The sequence below is a fragment of the Heteronotia binoei genome, chromosome 1, assembly GCF_032191835.1.
Source record: "Heteronotia binoei isolate CCM8104 ecotype False Entrance Well chromosome 1, APGP_CSIRO_Hbin_v1, whole genome shotgun sequence".
Lineage (NCBI taxonomy): Eukaryota > Metazoa > Chordata > Lepidosauria > Squamata > Gekkonidae > Heteronotia > Heteronotia binoei.
This window is the reverse complement of record NC_083223.1, coordinates 9,945,919-9,968,027: the sequence shown is the minus strand read 5'-3', so window position 1 is coordinate 9,968,027 and position 22,109 is coordinate 9,945,919. Positions and strand designations below refer to the sequence as shown.

General features: G+C 46.9%; 1 protein-coding gene across 1 annotated transcript in view; it reads right to left on the bottom strand.

The window, feature by feature from the left end:
- The window catches only part of APLF (aprataxin and PNKP like factor), a 67,143-nt gene that overhangs the window by 20,068 nt on the left and 24,966 nt on the right, over positions 1-22,109 (bottom strand). Inside the window, 3 exon segments of the mRNA XM_060230779.1 lie at positions 774-899; positions 7,402-7,772; positions 18,847-18,926. Of these exon segments, the coding sequence (XP_060086762.1) occupies positions 774-899; positions 7,402-7,772; positions 18,847-18,926 (577 nt within the window).

Here is a 22,109-nt window from a genome sequence, read left to right as displayed (position 1 = left end):
CGTACGTATCTTATCTTTCTGTGCAAAGGAAGCATTAAGAGTTTTAATAAAGACAGGTGTGTAATATTTGTTCATATCCTGTGGCTCTCAAACAACTGGTGTTTATTTTATATGGTTGTTATGTTACGCAAGTTTGGCCACCCCTGTGCTAGAGCAAAGAGTGATACTGTTAGAAACACATAGATTGGTGTCTGAAAGAAGAAAAGTTTAAACCCACTAAAAACGCAGTTAAAAAGTTGGTTGTGGGCTCTGTACAAATATAAAACATAATGTGGTATGAATTCTGGAACTGCAGTTCTGCAAATGCAGTGCCTCACTGTGTTTAAACATCCTGTCTGCAAGGGGTCTATATGTCTACTTACAGTTCATGAATTACAACCTGGATGTGAACGCACCCGGAACACCAGTTGAACACATCCAATGTTATGCATCAGGCTAACGCACCAAGAGCTTTGTGGCGCAGAGTGGTAAAGCTGCAGTACTGCAGTCCTAAACTCTGCTCACGACCCGAGTTCGATCCCGCCAGAAGCTGGGTTCAGGTAGCCTGCTCAAGGTTGACTCAGCCTTCCATCCTTCTGAGGTCGGACAAACAAGTACCCCAGCTGGCGGGGGGTGGGGGGAGAGTGTAGATGACTGGGGAAGGCAAGGGCAAATGATCCCATGAAAAGGTCTGCCGTGAAAACGATGTGATGCGATGTCATCCCAGAGTCAGAAACGAGTGGTGCTTGCACAGGGGACGACCTTGACCTTTTTTTTTTTTTAGTATCTCTTACCTGTAACAAGCAGTTCCATAGGGGCATTCAGGCCGCTGATCATCATCGGCTGCAGTTACAACTTCGGGGTCGTGATAATCACCGTCACCAGGATGAGAGAACTCCTGGAAGTGTACAGGGTTCTTCCTGTGAAATTGGGAAGAATATTAATCGTATAAACTTGTAATGTATACTCAGCATATGCCTGGGGCTGGGAAATGCTATGCAAGGAACTCAACAAAGCATGCATGTGAGAGCCAGTCTGGTGTAGTGGTTAAGTGCGTGGACTCTTATCTGGGAGAACCGGGTTTGATTCCCCACTCCTCCACTTGCACCTGCTGGAATGGCCTTGGGTCAGCCATAGCTGTCACAGGAGTTGTCCTTGAAAGGGCAGCTTCTGTCAGAGTTCTCTCAGCCCCACCTACCTCACAGGGTGTCTGTCTCCTGAGAGCCAGTTTGGTGCAGTGGTTAAGTGCGTGGACAACCGGGTTTGATTCCCCACTTCTCCATATGCACCTGCTGGAATAGCCTTGGGTCAGCCATAGCTCTGGCAGAGGTTGTCCTTGAAAGGGCAGCTGCTGTGAGAGCTCGCTCAGCCCCACCCACCTCACAGGGTGTCTGTTGTGGGGGGAGAAGATATAGGAGACTGTGAGCCGCTCTGAGTCTCTGATTCAGAGAGAAGGGCGAGGTATCTTCTTCTTCTAAGGGACGGGAAGGCTGACAGACTGTTGACAACCATCAAAGATCCTTGGATTGGGTTTCTGACCTGGATAGCCCAAGCTAGCTGGATCTCACCAGATCTCGGAAGCTAAGCAGCGTCAACCCTGGGAGACCGACGAAGAAATACCAGGGTCATGACCAATACTCCCTTCTAAGCTGCGGAGTCTTGTGAGCAAAAATCCTGCTTTGTGAGCAACTGGCATTAAAGTTGCGAGTGAGCGATCTGCCTACTGCATCAATGAGTGTGCTCTGGGGCCATCCTTTCCTGAGCTAAGGCAAAAGCGTGCGAGCCGGGGGCTAAAAAACTGTGAGCTAGCTCACACTAAGTCAGCTCAGAAGGAACATTCGTCATGACAGAGGTCACCACAAGTCAGCTGTGACTGATTGTCAGAACTGATTGTTAGCCGCCCCGAGTCTGCTTGCGGAGAGGGTGGGATAGAAATTTAAAGTAATAAATAAATAGGTAAATAATAAATAACAGCAAAAAAAAAGAAGAGGGAATTAACTTGTTGATTTTCATCTTTTGGCCAACAGCCAGTATTCTTTACGCAATATACTGGAAGGAAACAATGGATGAATTACTAAATAAGATTTTAGATACAGCAGGATTAGACACATTAACGGCTTTAACAAACGGGAAATCTAGGCAAGAAGCTTCTGAGAAACGGAATAAAGCTATGCGATTGGTTACAATTGAATTGAATGAAAAATATAAGTAAATGTATTGATTTAGGTGAATATATTAATTGTTGCAATGCTAGGATTGAATGAGTGAATATACACGAGGTAATAGCGAAAACTCATAGATTAAGCTAACCTTGTAATCAATTACCTCTAAATGTGTATATATAGATTAAGTATCTCCATACGATATATGGTTAATTTGTTGATTTGTCTATTTGCCATGTTTGTATGTTAATAACGAATAAACTCAAAATATTATTTCAACAAAATAGAGACAGTTGACAGGTAATGAGATCTATACACAGCGTTCCAAACAGAGATTTATAGAAGCAGTTATCATACATTATGATTATCATACCTTATGATAACTGGGTTTTTTTTTTTTAACAAGCCCATTCCTAATAATTCCAAACCTTGACAAGCATTCAAAGAAGTGCGTTTGGTCCATGACCAAAGGATCTCTAGGATAGTTTATATTGATCGATATACTGCTGGGCAAATTTCTTTGTGAAACTGTAAGCTTTAAAGTACACGATGTCCACCACTCGGTCTCTTTTACTGGTAAGGCTTCTGGTAAGGAATTCGGCCTGAGTGACATTGTGTATTCCATGCAAAGTTCACCCAAGCATCTCCAAGGACCACCAACAATTTTCAGAAACTCCACTAGCTCTTATCTAGCTGTTCAGGGCTACGGAGTCACCAGCCGCACAAAAGCACTCAAAGTTTATTAAAAACAGTCCTAAGACCAGCATACAAAATAACATAAGATAATACAGTACAAGAACATGGCATTAGACAGTTACAGCCATAATTCCTAAAATTCCGGACCGAACTAATCCTTCACTAATAACTCAACTTACAGTACGATCTACGCTTTTTAATTACCAGATAACAATACCTAGCAACCTTGCGTGAGACGGATTCGTAATTGTCAGCCAGTAAAAACTTCATCGCTTGTTCCTCGGCATATTTACAATAATTTGCCAGTGGTTTAAAATGTGAGAGAAGGGGTATCAGCAGCTGCAGTCTCTCTTCATCATACAGAGGACAATGAAGAAATATATGGGCAGCTGACTCCACCTGATTCAACGCACAAAAAGAAATCCTGTAATGCGTGGGAGTCCGGGTATATCTACCAAAAAGGACTGCTGATGGGAGCACATCGAAATGGGCTCTAGTAAATGCCCATCTATAATTAGGATTTTTTTTTATAAATCCAAAATAAGATGCGGATCTTAAGCTTGGTCCCAGTTTCCGTTTCTTGTAATAACACGGTAGGGCTGCATAATCATTTTGTGCTTCGATAGCCTTAAATCTTTGAGAAATCAAACTCCTTGCATACTTCTGCCCTCCCTCCAATAAATTTTCAGGATCTTACCCAATTGATCTCAGTTTATCAACTACTCTATGAGACCACTGGGGATAAGGAGTTGATGTCAGAAAATCAGGGATAAGCCCCAATGGGTTCAGATGAGTCTTAACCCAATAGTTACACCTCTGAATCCAGACATTCAATGTGACTGTAGATAAACCAGCACTGAAGGCTTCACAAAGGCAGCGATGGAAGGGGCCATCTCTATGATTTGGGAGATGTGTCAGAGACTAACCTACAGCAATTCAATCAGAGCAGGTACAGAAACCAAACCCAAACAAGCCTGGATCCACTGATCAGTTTTGTTCACTTACTTCTCCCCATGAGTCTTTGTCATAGAGCACACAGCGTACCTCTCCTTATGAAAGACTGTTTTAGATGCCCGTAAAACTCAATGAGTGTAGCCATAAGCGTCCAAAGGACTAATTCAGGTGGGCAACCGCGTTGAACTCAAAGTTAGTTCTCGCATCTGTGGTTAACTCTTTTATTGTCTGTATGCCAATTTGCCGCTATTAACACTAAAGGTAAAGGTAGAGGTAGCCCCCTGTGCAAGCACCACTCGTTTCCGACTCTGGGGTGACGTTGCTTTCACAACTTTTTCACGGCAGACTTTTTACGGGGTGGTTTGCCATTGCCTTCCCCAGTCCTCTACACTTTCACCCCCAGCAAGCTGAGTACTCATTTTACCGACCTCGGAAGGATGCAAGGCTGAGTCAATCTGGAGCCGGCTACCTGAAAACCCAGCTTCCACTGGGGATCGAACTCAGGTCGTGAGCAGAGTTTAGGACTGCATGACTGCAGCTTTGACACTCCGCGCCGCGGGGCTCCTGGTAATCACACTGCTTTAATCCAATTCGCTCCCAGCTTTTTCCTCTGGGGTTCACTTTGCATGCCACTGAAGGGTGAAATCACTGACACATACCCACACACACATTTTGCTAAGTCAACTCTGTTTTTAAGAAGGAAAAATTCAAATTGTCCCCCCCCCCAACCCTGTCAGTAAGATGAGAACTTCTAAAGAAAAAAAAAGGTGGTGATTAAAGGGTTCTCAATGCACAAAGTAACCAGACAGAAGCCCGCAGAATTTTGCGGCACTGATTTTGAAGGACTCCCTGCAGAGCGCAGCAACGTCGACCGTGAAAGAGGGCAAAACACGCGCGGATAAGAAAAAGATGTGAAGCAATAAGGACACACAAGCAATAAAAGCGAGTGTGCAAAAGAGCCCCCCCTCCCAGTAGAGACAGCCAATCACATTCCCTGGCGACACAAGCTCTCTGACATCACAGGCCCAGTCGACATTACAAAGGAGATGAGGCAGGCAAGGTCAGAAGGGAAAAGGACCCCCCTGCCCACTTCCACTAGCAACAGCCAATGACACCCCCTGGCAACACATGCTCTCTATGTCCTCACAGGCCCAGTCTGACATCACAAAGGAGATGAGGCAGGTAAGGAGGTCAGAAGGGAAAAGGACCCCCCTGCCCCCTCCCGCTAGCGACAGCCAATGACACTCCCTGGCAACACAAGCTCTTTCTGACATCACAGGCCCTGTTGACATCAAAAAGGAGATGAGGCAGGCAAGGAGGTCAGAAGGGAAAAGGACCCCCCTGCCCCTCCCACTAGCGACAGCCAATGACACTCCCTGGCAACACAAGCTCTTTCTGACATCACAGGCCCTGTTGACATCACAAAGGAGATGAGGCAGGCAAGGAGGTCAGAGGGAAGAGCCCCCTCCAGCAGAGACAGCCAATGACACCCCCTGGCAACACATGCTCTCTATGTCATCACAGGCCCAGTCTGACATCACAAAGGAGATGAGGCAGGCGAGGAGGTCAGAAGGGAAAAGGACCCCCCTGTCCCTCCCACTAGCGACAGCCAATGACACTCCCTGGCAACACAAGCTCTTTCTGACATCACAGGCCCTGTTGACATCACAAAGGAGATGAGGCAGGCAAGGAGGTCAGAGGGAAGAGCCCCCTCCAGCAGAGACAGCCAATGACACTCCCTGGCAACACAAGCTCTCTATGACATCAGAGGCCCTGTTGACATCACAAAGGAGATGAGGCAGGCGAGGAGGTCAGAAGGGAAAAGGACCCCCCTGCCCCCTCCCACTAGAGACAGCCAATGACACTCCCTGGCAACACAAGCTCTCTATGACATCACAGGCCCTGTTCACATCACAAAGGAGATGAGGCAGGCAAGGAGGTCAGTAGGGAAAAGGACCCCCCTGCCCACTCCCACTAGCAACAGCCAATGACACCCCCTGGCAACACATGCTCTCTATGACATCACAGGCCCAGTTTGACATCACAAAGGAGATGAGGCAGGCGAGGAGGTCAGAAGGGAAAAGGACCGCCCCTGCCCCTCCCACTAGCGACAGCCAATGACACTCCCTGGCAACACAAGCTCTTTCTGACATCACAGGCCCTGTTGACATCACAAAGGAGATGAGGCAGGCAAGGAGAACAGAAGAGAAAAGGACCCCCCTGCCCCCTCCTGCTAGCGACAGCCAATGACACTCCCTGGCAACACAAGCTCTCTAGGACATCACAGGTCCAGTTGACATCATGAAGGAGATGAGGCAGGCAAGCAGATCAGAAGGGAAAAGGACCACCCCCTCCCAATAAAGACAGCCAATGATCAGTGTTCCCTCTAAGCTGAGTTCCCTCTAAGCAAGCTCATAGATTTTTAGGCTCCAGCTCACACATTTTTGTCTTAGCTCAGGAAGGATGACCCCAGAGCACAACTTATATAGCGGCTCACAAATCTAATGCCAGTAGCTCACAAAGTAGAATTTTTGCTCACAAGACTCTGCAGTTTAGAGAGAACATTGCCAATGACACTCCCTAACAACACAAGCTCACTATGACATCAGAACCCCTGTCGACATCACAAAGGCAGACAAGGAGATCAGAAGGGAAAGGGCCCCGCCTCCTAGTAGAGACGGCCAATGACACTCCCTGGGAACACAAGCTCACTATGACATCAGAGGCCCAGTCGACATCACAGAGAAGATGAGACAGGCAGGGTGGTCAGAACGGACCCCCCCCCCCTTCAGAGACAGCCAATGATACTCCATGGCAACCCAAACTCACTATGACATCAGAGGCCCTGTCGACATCACAAAGGAGGTGAGGCAGGCAAGGAGGTCAGAAGGGAAAACGCCCCTCCACGGTAGAGACAGCCAATGACACTCCCTAAGAACACAAGCTCTTTATGACATCAGAATACCTGTTGACATCACAAAGGAGATGAGGCAGGCAAGAAGGTCAGATTGAAAAGCCCCACCCCCTGTTCCCAGTAGAGACAGCCAACGACACTCCCCAAGAACACAAGCTCTTTATGACATCAGAACACCTGTCGACATCACAAAGGAGATGAGGCAGGCAAGGAGGTCAGAAGGCAAAGGGCCCCCTCTCAGTAATAATATTCCTTGACAAAACAAGCTCTCCATGACATCAGAGGCCCAGTCGATATCTCAAAGGAGACGAGGCAGGCAAGGAGGTCAGAGGGAAGAGCCCCCTCCAGTAGAGACAGCCAATGACACTCCCTGACAACACAAGCTCTCTATGAGACCCTTGACTTTGCCTGTATAGTCGGCCCTGTATGTGGAGCCAACAGCACTTTTGAGAATGCTACACAGAGACCAAAACTGCACACCATATTCCAAAGGAGGCCTCACCACAGATCTATAAAGGGGCATTCTTGTAGGGAAAAGATGCTTTTAAACACGAGAGCCTGCAATACAAGATCTGGTCACCCGAATATTCGTTTGTTCCTCCCTCCAGTACACCACTTGTCCTTCCAAGATCTCAGGGTGGGAATGTGGCTCGAATGATCGCATTTATTATTAAATGATTTCGCAACTTGATTTACCTGTAGCAGTTTCTTCCATATTGGCAAGGGATCCTCTTGTGCACAGTTACGTTAGAGCTCTGTGGTACATCTGAACTTCCAGTTAAATCTGAAATGTCTGCTTCAGTAGTCTGATCTGGTAGGAACGCTTCATTCTCATCCTGGTGAACTGGAGACCGAGACGCCATTCCTTGGTTCTCTGCTTCACATGTGGCACCTTCTTCGATTTCCATTTTATTACTCGTATCTCTTTCAGTGGACTGATGTGCTGATTGGCTGGGATCCGAGCTTTCATTCGGCACTGTCGAACTTTTACGTATTTGAGGTACAACTTTCGTATCATTGTCCTCTGCTTCCGAGGCAGCAGATTCTGTAGCGACTCCCTGGATATCCTGTGGAGAATGTGAAATTCATAAGATATATTTTAGGTCATAACACCTCACTTAATATAGATATCTTAGGCTGAGTTCTTAAGTATTTTATTTAATGTTGTTTATTTTTCTTTGAGATTTGTATCCCACCCTATCCCACAAACAGGCTCAGAGCAGTTTACCTCATGCCAACAATCAAACCTTTTTAAAAATAAAAATTAACTTTATTAAAGTTGAGATCAGCAGTCAATACATATTAAATTACCTTATGTAGAGTTACAGGGATATAAAGTATCACACCAAGAGAATGTATTTGTAACAAAGAATGATAACATTTCATGTCCTAGAAAAGCAATTTTTACAGCCGTCTCAGTAGTTGCGCCCAAGTCCAACCAAGTGGTATAAAGTTTTTGTTTATCAAGTAGTTTAGTATGGGGCACCATTTTTCAGTTAAGTTAGTTTGTTTAGAAAATTACTTTGCTCTACGATTCTGTCTGAAATATTCACCATTATATATTGATCCCACAGTTTACAATACCATAGAGCAGCATTTCCCATTTGCAGGGTCGCGACCGGTACTGGGCCACGGAAGCCTCAATACCAGGTCACCAGGGGCGGCCTGATAGCCCCCTCCCCTATTTATCTTTGACGCTGCATGCCACGCCACACTCCAGCCCCTGCCCCCCAAGCCACCTGCAGCACTCAGAGAGCGCTACAGACACTGGGCACTGGCCAGAAGCCCTCCCTCATCTCTCTCTGATGTTCGGAAACATCAGAGAGGGCGGGGAAAGCTCCTGGCTGGCGCACAGTGTCTGTATCGCTCCCTGATTGTCCTCTGCCCGGACCACAGGGAAAGAACCCAACCAAGGGGGGGGGGAGGTAGAGTTTGGGAAACCCTGCCATAGAGATAGGCTAGGTATTGCTTGCTTTTTCCATTTGGTTCTGGTTGATGTTCTGGCAGCTACAATTCATTGTATCTATTAGGTCTTTGTTCCTTGGAATATATGTTCCTTGGGGCCAATAGTTCAGCTATAAGATTTCAGGTCTAAGTGGAATGTCACACCCAGATATCAATTTTATTTGGGATAGTGCCTCCTCCCAGAATTTTTGTATTTTTTTCACAGGACCACCAACAATGAATATATGTCCCAATCAATTCCATAAAACATAGAATCATTAAAACATTAATCACAACAAAGTCAAGATTTAAACGACTGATTTAAAATACCTAACTGGCAGCTCAGTGGTTTTTAGTTTCATTCAGTATTCTGAGGGAATACCTCAACCGCTCCTGGTGCCAATAAATATGAATAGTGCCATGGAGTAATTGAGGCATTTGAGAAAATTGAGGATATTGAGGCAGTGTTCTTGTTCTAAAATACCTTTATTAAGTGGTCCTCCTATTTTCAAGGCACAGATTTCACGTGTGGTGAAAATCAATATGGCGCTCGATAATCAGCAAACAGACAGGGACCCTGTCCCTGAGGAGCTTACAACCTAAAATAGGCAGTGCAGAACAGCGAATGTCGAAACTGAAGAGATAACGAGAGGGGATGTAATCATATGTATTTTAAAAGTACAGACCAAAGCGAGATTAAGCCAAAAAGTTTCTGGAGAACAAGCTTTGATGAGGGACTGCAAAAAAGCCTTCCTCCAATTCAAGCATCTATTTCCTCAGCAGAACAGCCATTTCATTTAGAGGACGGTTCCTTAGGTTGAATAAAGTTTCTCCAGCCTATTTATTTACATTTTTATCCAACCTTTCGGCCCTCACAAAGACCACCAAGGCAGCTAACAATTTAAAATATATTTTGTCGGGGGGGGGATCATTTTAAAACCAATTGCTCATCCAGGCGGGAACAGGTACTGAGGTAAGTGAGTCAACAGAGGAATGGAAAGACAAACGCAAAGACCAAGGGGTGACCAAGAGAGGAGGGAAGAGAAACAACTCTCCACAGCTCTGCAAATTCACTTTTAATGCCTAACATGAAGCGACCACTACACCACCATCCCGCAGCACTGATATCTGAACCCATCGCAGTATAAATATAAAGCGCCAAATAATATTTAACATCACTAACGCATGTAGCGCTAAATACGAATCAATAATTCTGACGCCATCTTGGGGTTTAGGGATTGCAGCGGTTAAGTGTAAATGTAACTAAGTGTTTGAAATTATTTTCTAATGACTTTATTGCATTTCTGTTTTTAACGTTATGCATTTTAACTGTTGTTAGCCGCCCTGAGCCCTTTAGGGGAGGGCGGGATATAAATATAAGAAATAGATAAAAGACAGCATTGATGTACAGCAGGTCATAGAAACAGCATGAGAGAAAGATTTACACAGAAGACTGGCTAGACTTGCTCAACATAAGAGCCGCATAGAATAGATGTCAGATGCGGGAGGGAGGGAGGGAGGGAGGGAGGGAGGGAGGGAAGGAAGGGAGGGAGGGAGGGAGGGAGGGAGGGAGGGAGGGAGGGAAGGAAGGAAGGAAGGAAGGAAGGAAGGAAGGAAGGAAGGAAGGAAGGAAGGAAGGAAGGAAGGAAGGAAGGAAGGAAGGAAGGAAGGAAGGAAGGAAGGAAGGAAGGAAGGAAGGAAGGAAGGAAGGAAGGAAGGAAGGAAGGAAGGGAAGGGAAGGGAAGGGAAGGAAGGGAGGAAGGAAGGAAGGGAGGGAGGGAGGGAGGGAGGGAAGAAGGAAGGAAGGAAGGAAGGAAGGAAGGAAGGAAGGAAGGAAGGAAGGAAGGAAGGAAGGAAGGAAGGAAGGAAGGAAGGAAGGGAGGGAGGGAGGGAGGGAGGGAGGGAGGGAGGGAGGGAGGAAGGAAGGAAGGGAGGAAGGAAGGGAGGGAGGGAGGGAGGGAGGGAGGGAGGGAGGGAGGGAGGGAGGGAGGAAGGAAGGAAGGAAGGAAGGAAGGAAGGAAGGGAGGGAGGGAGGGAGGGAGGGAGGGAAGGGAGGGAGGGAGGGAAGGGAGGGAAGGGAGGAAGGAAGGAAGGAAGGAAGGAAGGGAGGGAGGGAGGGAGGGAGGGAGGGAGGAAGGAAGGAAGGAAGGAAGGAAGGAAGGAAGGAAGGAAGGAAGGAAGGAAGGAAGGGAGGGAGGGAGGGAGGGAGGGAGGGAGGGAGGGAGGGAAGGGAGGGAGGGAAGGGAAGGGAGGGAAGGGAGGAAGGAAGGAAGGAAGGAAGGAAGGAAGGAAGGAAGGAAGGGAGGGAGGGAGGGAGGGAGGGAGGGAAGAAGGAAGGAAGGAAGGAAGGAAGGAAGGAAGGAAGGAAGGAAGGAAGGAAGGAAGGAAGGAAGGAAGGAAGGAAGGAAGGAAGGAAGGAAGGAAGGAGTAGAAAGAAAGCAACTTTAACTTTAAATGCTTTCTCCAAGCCACCAAATGGCTTGGATTGGAGAAGTGATTTAAAGCAAGAAATGCCTTCTCCAAGCCAGCCGATGAGGAAAAGTGGGCTTTGAGAGCCACATGTGGCTCCCGAGCTACAGTTTGGCCACTGGAGATCACAAGATCACAGAGGCCAGAAAGAGCCAGAAGTGGCGATGTCCATAAGTGTGGAGTCAATCTACAGACCCAAGCTCAAATGAAGTTGTTACTGAGAGAAGGCTGGTAGAAAGCAGGAGGAGCAAGGCTATCAACACATGTGACAACATCACCAAAGACCAATGCAAGAATGATAGGTGGAAAAGGCAAGTGAAGCACCAAGATCAGATAGGAAAGCGGGGGTGGGGGATGCAGGAGGAAAGCTCTGGCATGAGGACACGGAGATCCAAGTGAGAAAAGGAGAGATTTGTGCTGAGAAGCAGTGAAGGGAGTGGGGGGGGGGGAGCAAACTCAAGCAAGAAGTGCCACAGCAATTCACTCCCACAGGAGGTGGTGGTGGCTATAAGCATAGCCAGCTTCAAGAGGGGATTGGATAAACATATGGATAAAGGTCCATTAGCCACAGCGTATTGTTGGAACCCTCTGTCTGGGGCAAGTGATGCTCTGTATTCTTGGTGCTTGGGGGTGGGGCAGAGTGGGAGGGCTTATAGTGTCCTGGCCCCACTGGTGGACCTCCTGATGGCACCTGTTTTTGTTTTTGCCACTGTGTGACACAGAGTGTTGGACTGGATGGGCCATTGGCCTGATCCAACATGGCTTCTCTTACGTTCTTGCTGGCTATTAGCCACAAGGTGTAGTTGGAACACTCTGGGGTAGGGATGCTCTGAATTCTTGGTGCTTGAGGGGGGGCACAGTAGGAAGGCTTCTAGTGTCCTGGCCCCACTGGTGGACCTCCTGATGGCACTTGGGTTTTTTTGGCCACTGTGTGACACAGAGTGTTGGACTGGATGGGCCTTTGGCCAACATGGCTTCTCTTCTGTGCTTAAGTGACAGGGATCGTTGAGGCTGATAGACAAAACAACCCGTTTGCACATTAAACTTGCACAAACACTTCAGGGATTAATTAGAAGCTGTGCCTTGCGCAGAGAATCATTCTTCAATATGGGATATATTGATTAAGCCTAAACCATTTTATATTAAAGCCTTATTTTTCGAATAGAGAAGACTTTAAGTCAAGAGAGTAATAGCAAGAGGGAAGACTGTGTTCCTAAGCAAAAGATCTTTTATCTCAGGGAAAATGCCAAACAAAAGGGAAGTGTTCTCGAGGAAAACTTCCACATTCCATACGGCTACAGTTGGGTCAGAATAGTCCAGTGTTCCCCTAGTAACAGAACTTCGAACAACCCACAACTCGCCTTGGCTTGTGGTTTTTTGGATATGCTAAAGCAGAGGTATCAAACAAGCAACTGGCTGCTTTCTTCTCCCTCTCTCTTGCTTCCTTCCGCATCACAGCTTGCTTTGCAAGGCTTTCTCAATCACACAGGAGCTATAGAGCAAAGTCTCTTTTTTCTCAATTGGCTGAGGCTCCTCCCTTGGGAAGGGAGACCTTGCTTTTCCAGGCTCTCTCAATCGCACAGCAGAGCTACTGAGCCATACTGTTCATCCTTCTACTGGCTGGGGTTTCTTCCCTCCTGGTCCCTTGGGGAAGGAAGGAAAGAGCCAGAGCTTCCTTTGCCCAGTTCCCTGGATCCCATGGGAGAAATAGAAAGAAAGCATCTTTAAGACCAACGAGTGCTCATATTTTAAGCATGTTTTCAGGGTTTTTTAAATCTTTACTTGTGTTTGTCTGTGTTCTTTAATAAAGTTTATATCTCTGCTACCTAATCTTAAATAGGTACACATATGGCCCAGCCCAACAAGGTCTCATTTATGACAGATCTGGCCCTCATCACAAATGGATTTGATGCCCCTGTGCTAAGGTATACACTTTTTGCATGAGCGTTGGCTCAGCTTTTTCGCAAGGACTTAAGTAACTTGGAGGGAAACTGCCCAGTGGAAAGAGGGACAGGTCATTAGGTCATGCTTTAATAAACCAATTACGATCGATCTGTCCCACGCTGGACATGTTATCAAAATGTATATGAACTGCTGTAATGAGCTTGATTCCTTGAGAAACACAGGAGAGATTGGCATACAGAGACTGTGGAGTGTTCCTCTGTATCTACCAATAAGCCTTATAGAAACGATTCCCGCTTCAACAGAACTCTCGTCGTGTGTTCCTTTGTTGATTGGCTGACGGAGCACGTTTGGCTCACGGTTTGTGTGCAACGAGATGGCAGATTGCCATCTTGGCCAAAGGAGAACAAAGTCACGCAAATGCATATTCTGTAAGCAGGGCTCCCTGATCTTTTTGAGAGTGTGGGCACATCTGGAATTCTGACACAGGGTGGTGGGCATCTCCACAAAATGGCTCCCGCAGGAGGCGGAGCCAACTGCAAAACATCAGGAAGCGAGGTCACGCATAACGAGGTTATGCACAACATTAGGAAGAACGTCCTGACCGTTAGAGCGGTTCCTCAGTGGAACAGGCTTCCTCGGGAGGTGGTGGGCTCTCCTTCCTTGGAGGTTTTTCAACACAGGCTAGCTGGCCATCTGACAGCTATGAAGATCCTGTGAATCTAGGGGGAGGTGTTTGTGAGTTTCCTGCATTGTGCAGGGGGTTGGACTAGATGACCCTGGAGGTCCCTTCCAACTCAGGAGGTGGTGGGCTCTCCTTCCTTGGAGGTTTTTAAACAGAGACTAGATGGTCATCTGACAGCATGAAGATCCTGTGAATTTAGAGGGAGGTGTTTGTGAGTTTCCTGCATTGTGCAGGGGGTTGGACTAGATGAGCCTGGAGGTCCCTTCCAACTCAGAAGGTGGTGGGCTCTCCTTCCTTGCAGGTTTTTAAACAGAGACTAGATGGTCATCTGACAGCATGAAGATCCTGTGAATTTAGGGGGAGGTGTTTGTGAGTTTCCTGCATTGTGCAGGGAGTTGGACTAGGTGACCCTGGAGTTCCCTTCCAACTCTAGGATTCTACAACTGTTAGAGTGGTTCCTCAGTGGAACAGGCTTCCTCGGGAGGTGGTGGGCTCCCCTTCCTTGGAGGTTTTTCAACACAGGCTAGATGGCCCTCAGACAGCAATGACGATCTTGTGAATTTAGGGGGAGGTATTTATGAGTTTCCTGCATCATGGAGGGGTTTGGACTAGATGACCCTATGATTCTATGAATTCTTGTAATGAGCCTTCAATATATAACACGGAAGCTCTGTTTAACAGGATGCACAGTCAATCAAATGCACTACTGGGCAAAATCGCTACTTGGCCTTGCCTATTCAGTTAGGTATTGCCCTTGTAAACAAAAACGTGTTGAGTCGATTACTTATGTTCTTCTGCACTGACATCTGCATACGGATTTACGTTATATGTATTTACACTCTGCTTTAGCCAGTCTGACCGATTGCTCTGACACGCTTTAGGTCCATAGATTCTTGAATTATTCTTCTCTTAATGTTACTGAGAGGTCAGTCAAGTTTCTGTTCTCTGCTCTAAATCTGCACCAAAGAAAATCCCAGAAATAATTTTTGCTTTTTGTTTTTTTTAAAAGGTAAAGGCAGTCCCCTGTGCAAGCACCAGTCATTTCCAACTCTGGGGTAATGTCGCATCATGATGCTATCGTGGCTTGCCCTTGCTATCGTGGCTTGCCCTTGCCTTTTTATGGTGGTTTGCCCTTGCCTTCCCCAGTCACTTACACCTCCCCCCCAGCAAGCTGGGGACTCCTTTTACTGACTTCGGAAGGATGGAAGGCTGAGTCAACCTTGAGCCGGCTACCTGAACCCAGCTTCCGCCAGGATCAAACGCAGGTCGTGAGCAGAGCTTGAACTGCTGTACTGCAGCTTTACCCCTCTGCCCCACAGGGCTCTGAACTAAATTAAATTAAATTAGCAGAGAAATTTAATTTTGATTTTTGTTTACACAGGTGTATATGAAAGTTGTTTGTCCTGTTTTATATTATATTAATCTGTACTGTTATTTTTTTGCCAATAAAGACTAACGGAAGAGCCCCGTGGCGCAGAGTGGTAAAGCTGCAGTACTGCAGCCAGAGCCCTCTGCTCACGACCTGAGTTCGATCCCAGCGGAAGCTGGGTTCAGGTAGCCAGCTCCAGGTTGACTCAGCCTTCCATCCTTCCGAGGTCAGTAAAATGAGTACCCAGCTTGCTGGGAGGAAGTGTAGATGACGGGAAGGCAATGGCAAACCACCCCGTAAAAAGTCTGCCGTGAAAACGTGAAAGCAACGTCACCCCGGAGTCGAAAACGACTGGTGCTTGCATAGGGGACTACCTTGACCTTTAAAGACTAATTTGACTTGATTTAAAAAAAAAAACACATTTGGGGGGTGTCAAAAAAGGTGTCAGCAGAAACTACAGCGCCCACGTCCACCACACGAGGGACCCTGCTTTACAGACGAAAAGAATAAAAGCCTGAACATTTTACTCAGTATATTATACGAATAAGATTCCACAGAGAAAACTAATATAACACACACAAAATTTGCGCCTTCCGGATGCAATGGGAACTTTGCCACCACTTAGCTCATGGGGGTTTTTTTAGTACAAATTCTTAGTGAGTTGTATGTCAACAGAGCAATTTTGAAAACTGGATGCAAGTTGGGTCAAGCTTCATTATCTATGGGTTTGGAGCTTTTTCGGTCGTTTAAAGAAAGGCAGATGTTCACACACACAGACCCCAAGCGTCCCCCAGATGAAGGGAAGCGGAGACTGAATAGCAAAGCGACGCAACGTTCCCAGACTTAAAAATCGGAAAGCGGAGAAAATGAAATAAGCTGTGAAGCATCATTTGCATGATATTAAGAACGCTTCAAAAGCCTGCAAGACCGAAGAGGGACCAAGCACCGTGGTAAACGACTGGAAACAGGGAGGCTCGGAAGAGACAGTATATTCTTCACCTCTTGCTTCAAAAAATCAATCTCTGCTCTGTTTTTGGTCGCTGCCGTCTGAATAATGCCTCATTAGCAATGCGCAATGCACAGATAACTTCCAAGAATAATTCCAACTACCGTGCAAAAAAATAATAATAATACATTTTGGAATGAGAAGTTACCAATACTTAGTGCCAGTGTCCCTCTGAGCTGAGTGTGAGCTAGCTCACAGTTTTTCAACCTCCAGCTCACACATTCTTTTGTCTTAGCTCAGGATGGACGGCCCAGAGCAAACTAATTTAAGCAGCGGCCGAATGGCTCGCTCGCAACTTTAACGCCGGCCGAATTTTCGATCGCAGGAGCCCACAGCTTAGAGGGAGTGCTGCTTAGGCCAGGGGTGTCGAACTCAACTGTTACGAGGGCTGGATCTGACATAAATGAGACTGTTGGGCCGGGCCGCGTGTGTCGTAAAATGCAACGCCAGGTAGCGGAGATATAATCTTTATAAAGGACACAGACAAACAATTAAAAACCCACAACTTTAATTCATGTATAAAAGATTAGCACTCCTGCAATATTTTATTCAACAGAAGGAAGCAAGTGTGAGGGAGAAGGAAGCAGATTTGCGTGAGGGCCTGACAAGAGCCCTCTGGGAGCCTGATTTGGCCCCTGGGTCATATGACTGACACCTTTAGTTTAGGCAGGGCTATTTTTGTAGCAGGATCTCCTTTGCATATTAGCCCACCCACCCCCTGATGTAGCCAATCCTCCAAGAGCTTACAGGGCTGTTAGCTCAGGGCTTACTGTAAGCTCCAGGAGGATTGGTTCCATCAGGAGGGCATGGCCTAATATGTAAAGGAGCAGGGCTGGAATTCTAGCAGGCGCTCCTTTGCATATTAGGCCACGCACCCCCTGATCTAGCCAATCCTCCAAGAGTTTACAGGGCTCTTAGCTCAGGGCCTACTGTAAGCTCCAGGAGGATTGGTTACATCAGGAGGGTGTGGCCTAATATGTAAAGGAGCAGGGCTGGAATTCAAGCAGGCGCTCCTTTGCATATTAGGCCACACACCCCTGATGTAGCCAATCCTCCAAGAGCTTACAGGGCTCTTATTACAGGGTCTGCTGTAAGCGTGGGAAACCATTAAACAGGAACACGTCAGAATGTGAGAATGCCTGTTAATTATTCTATTGCTGATAAACATGGGTCAAAATGAGGGCATTTCTTTCCCCGATGTTTTTCCTGTCCAACTAATTTACCTTTTAACATGTAACATAAATATATACATCTTACGCTCTGAATAAAACTAAGTTGGTCTTAAAGGTGCAATCGACTCCTATTTGGTTCTACAGAAATCACAAGGGCTGTTGGTAAATTTCTGGAGAAAGCCATTAAAATCTATGCGGGGGCATGTTTCGCTACAAACTCTATTAGCTTATTGTTCTTAATCTCGGACTGTATATTTTGTCGGCCCTCATTTCATATTATGCCTGAGCATGTCAATAAAAGATATGATGATGAAATAACTTAAGAACACAGGAGAAGCCATGTTGGATCAGGCCAATGGCCCATCCAGTCCAACACTCTGTGTCACACAAAAACATAAGAGAAGCCATGTTGGATCAGGCCAATGGCCCATCCAGTCCAACACTCTGTGTCATAGAAGAACATCAGAGAAGCCATGTTGGATCAGGCCAATGGCCCATCCAGTCCAACACTCTATGTCACACAAGAACATAAGAGAAGCCATGTTGGATCAGGCCAATGGCCCATCCAGTCCAACACTCTGTGTTACACAAGAACATAAGAGAAGCCATGTTGGATCAGGCCAATGGCCCAGCCAGTCCAACACTCTGTGTCACACAGTGGCCAAATAAACCAGGTGCCATCAAGAGGTCATCAGTGGGGCCAGGACACTAGAAGCCCTCCCACTGTGCCCCCCCGCCAAGCACCAAGAATACAGAGCATCACTGCCCCAGATAGAGAGTTCCAACAATATGCTGTGGCTAACAGCCACTGATGGATCTCTGCTCCATATGCTTATCCAATTACCTCATGAAGCTGTCTATGCTTGCAGCCGCCGCCACCTCCTGTGGCAGTCAATTCCACATGTTAATCACCTTTTGGGTGAAGAAGGACCTGCTTTTATCTGTTCAAACCTGACTGCTCAGCAATTTCATTGAGTGCCCACGAATTCTCGTATTGTGAGAAAGGGAGAAAGTCCTTCTTTCTCTACCTACCCAATCCCATGCATAATCTTGTAAGCCTCCATCATGTCACCCCGCAGTCGCCGTTTCTCCAAGCGAAAGAGCCCCAAGCGTTTCAACCTTTCTTCATAGGGAAAGTGCTCCAACCCTTGAATCATTCTAGTGGCCCTTTCTGCACTTTTCCCCATGCTATAATATCAGATACGATATATTTTTAAAAGGAAATGAAGTCCTTTGAACTTTTATTCCACAACGTTTAGTGTCAAATCCATCTACGAGAATGAGTTTATTCTGGCTGCGAGTGACCGCTGCCAGAGAGCAGGTCCAACCGATTTACACGCGGCCATCCACAGCCAGCTCCTTCCTCAGAAATTCTCATAATGAAGTCCATGAAACCTCCGTGCGAGTGCTTTTTGAGACCCAAGCTGTCTTTCAATGCAGAAGGGACGCACAAACACGCACACCACAGAACAGCATGAGAAGCTGGAAGATTTGTCACATCCCGGGAAACCGCACGTACGTTCAGAGGAACTCTCGCTCCTCTTGCAGCTGCGAGCAAAACGAAGCGGCAGCCAATCAACAGCGTCCACAATACCTGTAACGAGAGGGCAGCATCTTCGCTCGCGGTCCTTTTTGGCTTTTTCCACGGACTCTTCTCTCCGTCTTCATTTTTCCCTGTTAAGACACCAAAAGGACACAGAATGGCTCCACTTTTCGTAAGCGATCTCAGGATATGAAGCGCAAGGAAAATCTTGCAATGTACGTAATTTCAAAAAGAATACAGCCGCAATGAACATATGAACATATGAACATATGAAGCTGCCTTATACTGAATCAGACCTTTTGTCCATCAAAGTCAGTATTGTCTTCTCAGACTGGCAGCGGCTCTCCAGGGTCTCAAGCGGAGGTTTCTCACACCTATTTGCCTGGACCCTTTTTAGCTGGAGATGCCAGGGATTGAACCTGGGACCTTCTGCTTCCCAAGCAGATGCTCTACCACTGAGCCACCGTCCCTCCCCTGAGCCACCGTCCCTCCCCATCACAGTTTTACCGTTTAGGGCTATTTAATGTCAATGTGCAAGGAACCTTAGAAAGCCCAGCATCCTGAATATGTACTTCGACATAAAAGGAGACTTAAATCTAGCGTTAACAATTGTCGAGGCTGTCTTTCACCAGATAGAGAAGAAATCGCAATGCAAAATCAGCGCATGGATTCCGTAAGAGGAGGGAGTTTCTGGTGATGAGGGAACCTCTTTACCCCTATAGCATCTTGCCACAGACACCAAAAAGAGGCAGAATAAGAAAAACAACAACCCTATTCTCCCTGCTCCGTATCATCTGGTAAGCAAATCCACCTCACAGCCTTTCCCCGTATGAACCCCAGAGAGCGCTGAGGTCAGCTGGAAAGAACCAGCTGAATATCCCTGGGCCAAGGGAGGCCAGATTGAAGTCCACCCGGGATCGGGCCTTCTCCATAGCGGCTCCCCTACTGTGGAACCAACTCCCGGAGGAGGTACGGGCCCTGCAATGTTTAGACCAATTCCGCAGGGCCTGCAAGACCCACCTCTTTAAAATAGCCTTCACTTAATACCGAGCCAAGAAAGTCCTGCTGGATATGCTTTACGTTTTAGTCACTGGCTTTTATGGAAGATCTTAACTATAGCACCATAATATTAATCTTAATGTAAGTTTTAATGATTTTAAGGATGATTTTATAATTGAAACTGTAATTATTGTATATGGTTTTATTGTACATTGTATTCACGTTTTGTGAGCCGTCCTGAGCCTGCTTGCGGGGAGGGCGGGATACAAATAAAAAGTATTATTATTATTATTATTATTATTATTATTATTATTATTATTATTATTATTCTACTGGACAAGCAAGCTGATGATTTTATTATTTATTATTTTAAATTTCTATCCCGCCCTCTCCGCAAGCAGACTCAGGGCGGCTAACAACATTCATTTTTATAGATTAAAACCCATAAAAGATAATTACAATTTAATTTAAAAAAAAAAACATTTCATGGTACTGTATCACTACAATATAATATAAGCGGTGATCACATAGTACTCTAGAATGATGTAGGGTGGCAGCTCTCTCCCGGTTAGATCTCAAAGGCCTATTCGAAACAGTTCGGTCTTACAGGCCATGCGGAAAGTAGAGAGATCCCGCAGGGCCCTTATGGCCTCCGGGAGAGCATTCCACAATTCTAGTGCTGCCACCGAGAATGCCACAGAAGACCAGACAAGAAGATGATGATATTGGAAGAAGATATTGGATTTATATCCCACTCTCCACTCCGAATCTCAGAGTGGCTCACAATCTCCGTTCCCTTCCTCCCCCACAACAGACACCCTGTGAGGTAGATGAAGATATTGGATTTATATCCCGCTCTCCACTCCGAAGAGTCTCAGAGCGGCTCACAATCTCCTTTATCGTCTTCCCTCTCACAACAGACACCCTGTGAGGTGGGTGGGGCTGAGAGAGCACTCCCAGAAGCTGCCCTTTCAAGGACAACCTCTGCCAGAGCCATGGCTGACCCGAGGCCATTCCAGCAGCTGCAAGTGGAGGAGTGGGGAATCAAACCCGGTTCTCCCAGATAAGAGTCTGCACACTTAACCACTACATCAAACTGGCTCACCAACTGGAACAGTCTGATGTATTCTTGTTAGTTCTCCCACTCGGGAAAAAAAAGCGGGGAAACTAGATACTTAGGATGTGGATTAACATCCTCCCTTGCCCTCTGTTCACTTCAAGAGCTACATGGGAAGGTTTTCGCTCTCCTTTGGGAATTAAGGGAACTAAGGGTCACAAACTTTGGACTGTCTTAATCTGGATGGCCCAGGCTAGCCCGATTTCATCAGAAGCAGGGTCAGCCCTGGTTAGTACTTGGATGGGAGACCCCCAAGAAGTCCCAAGGTCCCTACCTATGTAGAGGAAGACCATGGCAAACCATCATTGTTCATCTGCCCTGGCTCGAATAGCCCAGGCTAGCCCAATCTCATCAGATTCAGAAGCTAAGCAGAGTCATCCCTGGTGAGTACTTGGATGGGAGACCACCAAGGAAGCCCAGGATCGCTGTCCAGAGGCAGACAACGGCCAACCACCTCTGAACACCTCTAATCTTGAAAACCCTACAGGGTCACCATAAGTTAAGATGGAATAAGGACTTGTCCTCAACTTGTCTCCTTTAGCCTGGCTGTCCATTTCCCTTCTGGTCTCCTCGCCTGCCTGGTCTCTTTTGTGCTGTGGACTGGGCCTCTGAGGTCAGAGAGCTTGTGTTGTCAGGGAGTATCCTTCACTTAGTTGCCCTGGTTTGGTGAGCCAGTTCAGTGTAGTGGTTAAGTGCATGGACTCCTATCTGGGAGAACCGGGTTTGATTCCCCTCTCCTCCACTTGCAACTACTGGAATGGCATTGGGTCAGCCGTAGCTCTCTTATCTGGGAGAACCGGGTTTGATTCCCCCACTCCTCCACTTGCAACTGCTGGAATGGCCTTGGCTCAGCCATAGCTCTCTTATCTGGGAGAACCGGGTTTGATTCCCCACTCCTCCACTTGCACCTGCTGGAATGGCCTTGGGTCAGTCATAGGTCTCTTATCTGGGAGAACAGAGTTTGATTCCCCACTCCTCCATTTGCACCTGCTGGAATGGCCTGGGGTCAGCCAGATCACTCTTATCTGGGAGAACCGGGTTTGATTCCCCACTCCTCCACTTGCAGCTGCTGGAATGGCCTGGGGTCAGCCATAGCTCTCTTATCTGGGAGAACCGGGTTTGATTCCCCACTCCTCCACTTGCAGCTGCTGGAATGGCCTGGGGTCAGCCAGAGCTCTCTTATCTGGGAGAACCGGGT